At 37.4% G+C, this 11417-nt stretch overlaps 1 protein-coding gene across 1 annotated transcript; it reads left to right on the top strand.

Annotated features, from left to right (window-relative positions):
• The first annotated feature begins 10316 nt into the window (after nt 1–10316).
• Nucleotides 10317–11085, top strand: LOC115483814 (general odorant-binding protein 56h). Its single transcript, XM_030226157.1, has 2 exons — nt 10317–10515; nt 10609–11085. The coding sequence occupies exons 1-2, from the start codon at nt 10459–10461 to the stop codon at nt 10957–10959; spliced, it is 408 nt and encodes a 135-aa protein (XP_030082017.1). The 5' UTR covers nt 10317–10458; the 3' UTR covers nt 10960–11085.
• The last annotated feature ends 332 nt before the right edge of the window (nt 11086–11417 follow it).

Here is an 11417-nt window from a genome sequence, read left to right as displayed (position 1 = left end):
AAGAATGTTTGAAGTGACTGCAAGAGCTCTGTGCTATATTATTTTGGGGTTGCATCTAGTACTATATTTTGTGACTATCAACATTTGCCTTTTCAGAAACAATCTCTCTAATATAACACAAAGTGAAATCATATTTGATTATGATAAGTCGAGTTAAGCTATACTTCATCGTGCTTAGTTATTCCAAGTTGCTGTATAAGTAACTAGCTTCACTTGAAAAGTCAGCAGTAATATTACAATGCTAATCCAAGGTGTCAACTGTTAGTCGTTCATGTCACGCGCTCATCACTAATCACAGCTCAGCCTCTAGGACACGAGGGTCGTCGGCTCGCCCTTAAGGCAAAGTCAAGCCATAAAACTTTGGCTTAAGTGCAAATGCGCTCAAATCTGCACTTAGACAAGTGACTGTGTCTCTGTGTCTGTGTGTGTGTGTGTGTATTACTATAATTAAATTGAAAATTACTGCCAAGCAATTGCAATTGTCCACACGACTGGGCAGTGCAACCCGGTCCACAATATTAATAATAGGTATGTGTCTGTCTCGCTTTGAGTGTGTGTGTGTGCGTGTGTGTGTGTGTGGGCTCTAATCATTGTCTGTCTGTGCATCTGTCTATGTGTTTCGGGGGGTTTGGGTCCCAGTTATAAATTATGCATAGATGCATAATTTACAGCTCGTAAGGTCAGACAGTTGCATTTGCCAGCAGTCGCCGAGTCCAGCCCCTCCCTCCAATCCTCAAGGACCGCTGCACAACTACTGCCATTAGTTGTGCATACACCCTTGCAATTGCGGTAATAAACCTAATGTTCCTATGTTTCGTAACGCCCACTCTTGTGAAGTAGTATCTGGTACTCTGAAAAGCAGGAGACTGGGAGAGGAGGGAGAGTGCGTGAATTCGGCTATCTAATTAAAGTTTTAAAGAACTAATTTTTACTATTCCTTTTTAGCCATTTTTTGGAATTATTGACAATATATTTTGCACTCTTCTAAGTAACATTTATGTAGACCTACATCTGCCAGACGCGAACAAAAGCTAAGCATTGATGTAAATACTACACACATATATACATACGCGTACAACGAGCTGGTAAACCCTTAACATTTCCCTATCAACTTCCAAAGCTTGCAATCAAGTTTTCTGTTTTGATTTTTAAACACATTTGTCTGACTTTTTGCCACGAACACGGATCCACTTAAAATAGTCGAAGCACTTCGATAGTAGTTCATTGTACGATGCACAGCTCAGTGACTAGGTATTGTGTGTGTGTGTGTGTGTGAGGAAAACTACATACACATAGAGCTCAGACACCTCTTAACCACTTGAGAACTTGTTTTTTGCATTGGTTTTTAACCGCATCATTTTGATGTATTTTGTGGCTGAGGTTGTTTAGCGCTCGTTGTTATTTTTACTGTATCATCATCACGAGTTGCACGCACGAGCTGCGTCTGCTAACTTTGCATATATGTATATATATATATATACATGTGTGTGTGTGTATGAGGAAGGCAGGTTGAGATGCCCAAAGTGCCGACAACAACAGCGACGACGTTTACAAATTATCATGCATGTGTCTGGCTGTGTGTGCGAGTGTGTGTGTGTGTGCGAGTGTATTTGTCTTGATTTCTTTGTCTTATTGCATTTTATTCAAATTTCCTACCGTGCGGTTTTTACGTTTATATCTTCGGCATCGATTTGCAATTCGCAATCGTAATCAGCTCCAAGGCAGCTACAGAGGAATATTTGTATATATATAGATATATATATATATATATATATATATAGATATATATATGCATATATACAGGCAGACAAGCAGGCGGTTCCCAGCGCAAATAAATGTTTATTGTGTGTCTGGCTGTGTGTGTAGTTTGTTGTGCCAGTTTTCAACAGCTGATGGTGAATATTTATGTTTTGTTTGTTTTTTATTGCAAAAAAGAAAAAGCAGAAGAAAGACAACTGCATACAATCGAGAGCAATGCAAGCTTGAGCTATAAATTAATACAAGACTTAAAGAGAGATGCTGATGTTTTGACTGAAAAGAATTTTTACAAAGCATTCTGCATGTTGTCGAATATTTAGAGAGTTTCATTTACATTTACTTGACTATCCATAGAGTCCCATAAAATATTAATGAAAAAATATAAATATTAATAAATTATTAATATATATTTTGTAAATAATTACCTCTGAAAGATACTCGAAATAAAGGTGCCAATGAAATGAAAAAATAGAAATATATATAAATATTAGTAAAATATTAATATATATTTTGTAGTCAATTACATCTTAAGGATAGTCGAAATAAAGGTGCCAATGAAAGTCCCATAAAATATTAATAAAAAATAGAAATATATATAAATATAAAAAAATATTAATATATATTTTGTAATCAATTATTTTTTTTTCGACTTCTTTTTCAATTGTTTGAAGTTTGAGCTATCTGTTAAGGTATATTTAAATATGCTTAGACCCTATGAAAGACAATTGAAAATGCCCAAATATCGAAACACTTTTACAACAACAAATAACTCAGACTGCGCTGTAGGTCAAGCATTCAGTTGATGCATGCATAAAATTGAAAGAATTCAATGATAACTATATTCAAGAGCACTCTCAAACTTATCTCTATTTCTCTCTTCCTCTCGCTCAACACACACAATTGGCAACCGCACATAGTTACAGTTCTTTTTGTGGTCAACAGTCAGCAGCAACAACAATAGCAATAAGACGTAAATATTTATACAACTTTCTGTAATGGCTGGCAACGATATTTGCATTGGCATTCCACTTGAACCTTTTGACCACCCATGAAAAAAAAATACCTAAACATTTTATAACTTCGAAGCCGCATTATTTAAACTCTGTCGGTTTGTGCTTCCTCGTTTACCTCTAGGTCACGTGTTCTGCTTGCTGTTCTCTCTCTAATGTAATTTTTGGGGCAAGGTAGAAAAAAGAGATGAAGAAGCAAATACCTTTTGTCTTTTAGTTTATGGCCCGTAAGGGTCGACAGCTGTGTTTGTAACCAATTTGCTACCGTAAAAAAGAAAACATTCATACACACACACACACACTAGCTCACACACACATAGAGATCAAGCCCCACATATTTTACAGCACATGTAAGTGCGCAGGCAGCTCGGCTTTTGGCATATTTTAAAAGTTTTTCATTTGCATTTAAAGAACATGTGTGCGCTCGTAAGGGTTAAGATGACAAGCAAAGGAGTTTCATAACCATTTTCACCTGTCCATAAAGGTAAAAACTGGCAATTAGCTTGGCTAAACAATGAGCTAAATTGTACAGAGCAGCAGGCCTTGAGGCAACTACAATGCATTGATTTGCTTCGTCCTTAATTTGATGACTATCTAAAGAGACCCAGAGTGAGAGAGAGAGAGAGAGAGAGAGAGAGCATCTGCCTGCTGCCTGCTGCTGCTGTTGGTGACACACGCACAAATTGTGGGGAGGATTGCTTATCGAAGTTGCACAATCAAAAAAAAAAGGACAAGAAAAGAAAAGGCAGCGCATGACGCACCAGCATAAAATGAGGCAAGAGTTTAGGGTAATGGGTATTACGATACTCTGAGTATTGAATATTTGAGTTTCGAGTCTTTGGGCATCGGGTACAGCACTCATCATTCAGCAGGGCAACTGTTGACTGCCAGCGAGTGGGGCCAAGGCATACGCCAGTACGTGGCATAGATCCAGTTTTGGTAATGTGTGCAAAACAAATCAAGCAACAGCGCTCAGATTTAATCAAAAGCGACACACCGTCATACAACAGCAGCAACAACAGAGTGCAGCCAGGGCTGGATACAGAAAATAACATTGGAAATTACATGGCTTTAAATGTTAAGGCAACTCTGTTAGTGTTAATTTTATGAAACAGCTGTTAGTGAGATCAAGGCGGAATTTACGATCCTAAAAGTAAAATATGAAGAGAAATAGCATTTTCTATAGTCTCTAGCCAGAGGCTACACATCTAAGATCGTTGAAGATACACTTTCTGGCATTTACTTATTAAACCAGAAATTTTAATATTTTAAATATCGTATTTTCTATTGAAATTGCAAGAGTAAAATATTGTAAGATAATAATGAAAGTTTTTATTATTTTTATAAATATATACTCCTTGCATGAAAATACATTTCAATTTTGAAAGCACTTCGAAGTGGAGACCTCCAAAGCAATCTTCTTTTTCGGCAACACACTAAAATTAAGAGGTGCCTAATATATAATATAATATGGCTAAAAAGCATATGACCCATGGTTTCTTTGAGTACTTAAAAACTATTGTGTGATTTGATACTTGAGAGCTCGCATTGTTTTGAAAGTAGGATTCAACTTCAGTGGTAGGCCTTCCTTAATTCTCTTAAAACTTACCGAATGATTTCCTATTTTCAATAATCAGGTCGACACTAGTTTCTAGCACTTGTAAGGAATAGTCCGGCAAACTAAAATTAATACTTTTCTGCTTTATTTATTTGCTAACAACCTTTCTATCATCTCAACAGGATTTAAAGCATTAACTAAGTAAAATATTAATATACTTATGAGTGTAGCTACTTGATTTCCATTTACCAACCCTATTAAACCATAATAAACTTATATTTTCAAGCTTCGTTACACTTTTAATATCAATAGCAATATCATTAATGTAAAGCCAATTGAACTATTTAGCGTTTACCAACACTGGGCTGCTACGCCATTTGCGTTGCATCAAATTTCATATGGTTCTCACCGCAGTCAACTTCTTCTTATAAATTCTGCCCACATTTTAGCAATGAAAAGATGCTTGGAAATACTTGTGTCTAATAAAGATCTTTCATTTGATATACAACTACCCAAAAATCAGAGTTGAGTTGCCCAACCCTAGTATCGATACGGTTTATGGGCATATCAGAAATCTGTCTCTTTGTGCCCTCACTGCTTGCGCCGCAGGCCTTTAGCTGCAGGCGGCGGCGGCGGCGGCGGCGTCGTCGTCCTGTCGTTCTGTCGTGCGTCTTCGCACTATTTTTCATTTTATTGCGCCGCTGCACAGGGCTGTCAACTGCCAGGCAGCGAGCATCAGTAGATGCGGCTTGAGCCGTCGCGGCAGCCAGCTGCAGCTACAGCTACAACTACAGCGTGAGCTTCTTTCCAGACATCGCCCGCATATCGATTTCAGCACAGCATTGTGCCTGTTTGCATACAAATATCCTAAGGACATGTTATAGAGCGCTGCCAGCCAGCCAGCCAGCCAGCCAGCCATCCAGCCTGCCCTGTCACACGTACGCATGTAAATTGTATTTGTGCGCGCAGCCCTTGTCGTCGTATTTAGTTGTTCCCCTTGGAGCCACAGCTCCTGCTCCTGCTCCTGCTCCTGTTGCTGCTGCTGCTCGTGCTTGATTTCATTTGCTGTGGCAATTGTCTTCGATACTGGCGCCTTGCATCGACTTTATTTTTGGCAAAGAAAAAAACTTCTTCGCAGCTCTCCATTGCCACACAAATTCAAATTGCTTGCTCTTTTGCAACTTGTCAGCCAAGTGGCAGCCATTTTCTTCATTTTTCCTCTCGCCCTCTCTCTTGCGCTGTGTTGCATGTGGCAGGACTTTTGCGCTTTTGTGCGTGCCTTGGCCTTCCCTCATTTTTTTTTTCACTTCGCCTGCTGCTGACATTTGATGTTTAATTTCAATAACTCTGCTCGTTCGCTTTTTAATCTTTCTCGATATTTTTTCCCTCTTGAGTATTTGTGTCTTTGACTGCCAAATAGCTTCAAGTGCTGTAGAATGCTCATACACGCGCGCACACACACACCCACACGCACACACATGCGCACACCCAATTTCAATTACAGCTGCCAATGGCGAAAAGTGTTGGCTGTGAATTATATAAATTAAATTTTACAAGTATTCAGACTTCAGTTGTCATCGAAAATCTAATAGAACATTTTTTGGGCATAGCAAAATTATTCGATTTACAATACATTTAATTGAAATAGTATATTTTAAATAAGATAAATCATATTATATTATATTATGTTTATATATAATATTTATTAAATTATACTATTTAGAAATTGTTATAATTTTAATAAATATATATTATATATTTATATATATACTTAGATGTATATAAAAACCTCTTAAAAGCTGTAAGCTTAGCCTTCTGATAAATCTGAAATACTTACAGAAATTAATTAACCTTTTGACACATTTATAACAATTATAATTACTTTTAGAAATAAATTTTCATATTAATGTTTCATTAGTTATTTATGTATTTAAAGCTCAAACGAAACCGCAAATAATTTTTGAGCCACTCGCTGTTTCCTGTGCTTTCCTCCGCTGGTATCTCATCTTGTGTAATCTATTAGCTATGCTGCTTTAATATTATTTCCGTTCAATATCCTTCATCGTAATATTCTCCCCGCAGCAGCATTTGGTCTTTTGTATTTAATGGAATTTGACTGAAAAACCAATTACTCTACCACAATGCCCAAAAATAATTTTGATTTCATTTCCTGCTGTCCGGCACTTTTGTGGTTAGCGCTGTTTGCTGCAACCAATGCAACAATAATAATAGCAATAAAAGAAAGAAGAAATGAATACGAAACCTTCACAACATGAGGCTCCTACAATAACGATTGTTAAAGGTCAAAATTTAGGGAGTTTTTCACTTTCCGTTTTTATTTCCTTTTTTCTTTTTAATGGTTAAAACACACACAGCGGGTGGCGTGGCCGCGATAGGTGTGAAAAATACAGTCGGGAAAAGAGAGCAGAGAGCAGTTGGTGTGGTTCTTTTTTGTATCAAAATTGAATTATGAGTGCTAAGTAGGAATTTCAGCTTGAAGCAACCCGTTGCGAGCATCAAAAAGCGCCGACTAGAAGCAAGCAGAAGAGCTTGGCGAGAGGGTGCTAAGTAAGGGGGTTGGGCCAGGGTGTGGGGAGCTTAATACAGTTGTCAGTTGTTTGTTGTCTAGCCAGCTGTTAATGAACATTCAACTGGCTAATTAATTTTATACATTTATTAAACTCTAGGGCTGAGGAAGTGGAACAGAACAGGATGCGACAGCAACTGCTGCCAAGCCACGAAACTATTTACCATACAAATCTAATTTTATCAACTTTGTCTGTTGCCTTAACTAGCTAGTCTTGCTGCTGCCGTCTGGTCTCCCTCTGGCTTTATCCTGGCGCTTCCTTTTGCTCTGTGTCAAAACATTGTGACACAGTTTCTGCTTTCTTACAATTTGCGACCGCTTCTATTTGGAGCTGGAGCGTTTGTTACGGCTCGCGCCATTCTCTTGGCTCATTAACGTTGGCCTTTGTTTTGGCCCTGTCATCGGCGTCTGCGAGTTCTGGCTGGCAGCAGTAGCAGTTGTCCTTTTGTAATTTATAAATGTCCACAAGACTATCCTATCTATGTCTCTTTTGCTCTCCTTCTTTCTCTCTCTCTTCTTCTGTGTGTGTTGAACAGTCGCTTGGCTGTTCTATTGGTCTGTAGTTGGGTTCGGCATGTAAATCAGGTCAAAACAATGCAACTGACAGTGAATTGTGCTTCGGTTGAGTTTCGTTCTGGCCACAATGACACATTCAGGACGCTCGAGCACAGTTTACTTCATTATTGGTTACTCAGCAATTCATTCACAGGACACACCTTTAGTTGCCTCACTCGGCTCGCATTGCCCTTTTTATGGCCATGTCCTTTTGCTTATCCTTGGCTGACTAATGACAAGCAGCCAGCCAGCAGCACGTTGCCAATTCCTGCCGCATCCTGTCTTCAGGTTCTTCTGCCTTTTTGTCAACGACTCTTACTCATAGTCATTGGCCAGCTTAACCAACTTCCTCTACGTCTCCCTGCCCGTCTCCAACTCCATTTCGCCGCTCCATTTCAGTTCCAGTTCCTTGGCTTTAATGGCGTTTGTCTTATTGCTGCCTGGTAAAAAGCCAACTTACAAGCAGCAGCAACTACTGAGAGGGGCTGCACCCCAGTGTCGGCCAAATGGGCGTGACAAGTGGCAAGGGCCACTGCCCAGAGCCCAGAGTACAGAGTACAGAGTCCAGAGTCCAGAGCAGGTGCGCATTTTATAACAAAGGCATAAATTATTTTCACTGTCAGCATTGCTTTTACAGCCATAGCTTGAACGTATCGACTCCTGCGAATGGCATTTGGCTCGACTTATTGTTTGGCCTATTGATTTGAATGTGGCCAAAAGTATTAGACAAGTTATACATTTATGCTTTAGCGATCGATGAAAGTTCAAAGGGGACTTAGTTTGTCTATTTAATTGTATATTTTTAGTTGCCATAGCGAAATCACTTTGATGCGATTTATTGACATAGATTAAAAGTGTAAATATTGATTTATGTAGAATAATATTATTCATTGAGATGCTAAATATATAAATATGTGTTATGTATATATGAGGTATATGTATATACAAGTTTATTTTAAATAAGCCAAAAATAGTGAGAATTTTTCTCATTCCGAAATTCAGTATTCAAAATTTTACAGAAATATTTTAATATTTAACGATTTTATTTTCTAAGTGTTATATATATTTAAATATATTTTGGCATATTGTCGACACGTGTCAATTAAGAGTTTTGGATGACCAATTATTTTATTAATTGCAAGACTGATTACAATTGCTGTTATCCAAAGATATAATTCAAATTGGTTTTTTCATTGATGGTTGTCAAATTATGGCACAACAATTGACCATAACTAATAACTCGCTTGATTCACATTTCATATAACAGAGGCAGGCGAGGGGCTCTGATAATTTGGTGATTATTTAATTAGGCCTTGGCCAAAAAATCTGCAATTGTCATTGGTTAGGCATTGAGAGCAACATTTAAATTATCTGCGGATTTGTTGGTCAAGTGTAAAAAGCGCACAACAAATTTGTAATTTTCGTCTAGTTGAATAATTTAGACAAGGCTTAAACCAAAGCTACAATTACACACACAGACATACACAGAACAATACATTAATAATTTTAATTGCTGTTGTGTATGCGTGGAGTATGTGTGTGAGTGGTGTGGGTGTGTGTGTGTGTGTGTGAGTCGCTGCGTCCCGTGTTATACAATCCACAGTCGCCGGAACAGGATGTATTGCGTCCGATAGATGATAGCTGTTAGGTTTTAACTAAATCTACGGTACCAAAGTGAAAAAGGAAAACAAAGGGGGAGAAGAGGCGACGGAAGGAAGGACCGGAACCGGGAAGAGAAAGAGAAGAACGAGGTAAAGAAAGAGACAGGAAGCGAAAGAGAAGAGAAAGAGAAAGAGAAAGAGAAAGAGAAAGAGAAAAGAAAGAGAAAGAGAAAGAGAAAGAGAAAGAGAAAGAGAAAGAGAAAGAGAAAGAGAAAGAGAAAGAGAAAGAGAAAGAGAAAGAGAAGAGAAAGAGAAAGAGAAAGAGAAAGAGAAAGAGAAAGAGAAAGAGAAAGAGAAAGAGAAAGAAAGAGAAAGAGAAAGAGAAAGAGAAAGAGAAAGAGAAAGAGAAAGAGAAAGAGAAAGAGAAAGAGAAAGAGAAAGAGAAAGAGAAGGAGAAAGAGAAGGAGAAAGAGAAAGAGAAAGAGAAAGAGAAAGAGAAAGAGAAAGAGAAAGAGAAAGAGAAAGAGAAAGAGAAAGAGAAAGAGAAAGAGAAAGAGAAAGAGAAAGAGAAAGAGAAAGAGAAAGAGAAAGAGAAAGAGAAAGAGAAAGAGAAGGAGAAAGAGAAAGAGAAAGAGAAAGAGAAAGAGAAGAGAAAGAGAAAGAGAAAGAGAAAGAGAAAGAGAAAGAGAAAGAGAAAGAGAAAGAGAAAGAGAAAGAGAAAGAGAAAGAGAAAGAGAAAGAGAAAGAGAAGAGAAGAGAAAGAGAAAGAGAAAGAGAAAGAGAAAGAGAAAGAAGAAATAGAAAGAGAAAGAGAAAGAGAAAGAGAAATATAAAGAGAAAGAAGAAATAGAAGATAAATATAAATATAAATATAAATATAAATATAAATATAAATATAAATATAAATATAAATATAATATAAATATAAATATAAATATAAATATAAATATAAATATAAATATAAATATAAATATAAATATAAACATACATATAAATATAAATATAAATATAAATATTTATATAAATATATTGTATGTTAAAAAAAAGTTAAAAAAAAACTAAATATTATTTAAAAGTGTCAATTACATCACATAGGCATATTATTTGATGAGCATAGTCTAGATAATTGTAGTTAATGAACATTTAAGAATGAAATTCAATTATGTGATGTATGTGACCTTTTACCAATGTGAAAAACAGGGTATTTCATAGCGAAATTCGATTACGAAACAAGTGATGCATTGTGCGTAATCAAATTGTGAACTAGTTGCAAAAACTGTAATTGCCTTAATTGCACTCAGTTGTTGTTCAGGGGACCCTATAAAAACAGAGCAGAGTTTCGTCAGTTTATCCACAACAGTCCCAGCTGTAACAACAGATCAGATCAAAATGAAGGCAACCCTATGTGCAGCAACTCTGCTAGTCATCGCTATATCGGCTGTCCAGGTAACTTCATCCGACTACTAACCTTAGTGTAGCAAACCCAGTTCAATTGAAGCTTTCATTTGCTATTTGCCAATTGCCGTTTGCTGTTTGCAGTGCAATCCGAATTTCCAGCAGCTAATGAAACAGTGCATGGACGAGACGAAATTAACGGAGGCCGAGCTGAAGGCGTTCATGAGCAATGGCATGAACGGTAATGCCAATGAGAATCTCAAATGTTATGCGAAGTGTCTGATGGAGAAACAGGGTCATCTAGTCAATGGACAATTAAATGCGGACGCTCTGCTGGACACCTTGAAGAACGTGCCACAAATGAAGGATAGAATGAGCGAAATCACATCCGGTGTGAATGCCTGCAAAAATATTAAAGGCTCCAACGATTGCGATACCGCATTCAAGATCTTCATGTGCCTCAAGGAGCACAAGGCCGTCATGGGCAGCCACTAAACAGAGTTATCCTTGCATAATACATTTAAATCAGCCGTGCTCGGAGGTGTTTGATAAATGTTCAATAAATGTTCGTTACGTGTATCTTTGTATAATGTATTAAATATTTTGGTGTTGGGCAGCAAAAGCGCGAAAGTGTTTCAAATTAGATTAATTATGATCGGAATTTCAATACAAATTCAGTGAAAGTGAAAGGCGAAGCACTGGGAATTGCAACGGATCTCAAATTAATATTTTTTCATTTTGTTTAACAATTTTCAATTTTAGCTGTTCCTTAACATAGCGTATAGAACGATTTTACACAAAGGTATAGACTGATTCTGATGGAGATCTACCTGTGACTGAATAGCTTGGAATTGTGTATTCTAATCTGGCATTTGTTAATCTCAAATGTTATCGTTGTGCTTCGTATTGTGAGAGATCAACGAGTTCTGCGCACAAGGTGTGTTCCATCATCC

This window comes from Drosophila hydei, unplaced genomic scaffold, assembly GCF_003285905.1.
Source record: "Drosophila hydei strain 15085-1641.00,03,60 unplaced genomic scaffold, DhydRS2 tig00000060-arrow-pilon, whole genome shotgun sequence".
Lineage (NCBI taxonomy): Eukaryota > Metazoa > Arthropoda > Insecta > Diptera > Drosophilidae > Drosophila > Drosophila hydei.
This window is presented reverse-complemented; position numbering and strand designations above follow the sequence as displayed.

Coding starts and splice junctions, on each gene's coding strand:
- LOC115483814 (XM_030226157.1), top strand. CDS start 10,459: ATGAAGGCAACCCTATGTGCAGCAACTCTGCTAGTCATCGCTATATCG. Junction 10,516..10,608: donor TCGCTATATCGGCTGTCCAG/GTAACTTCATCC, acceptor TGCTGTTTGCAG/TGCAATCCGAATTTCCAGCA.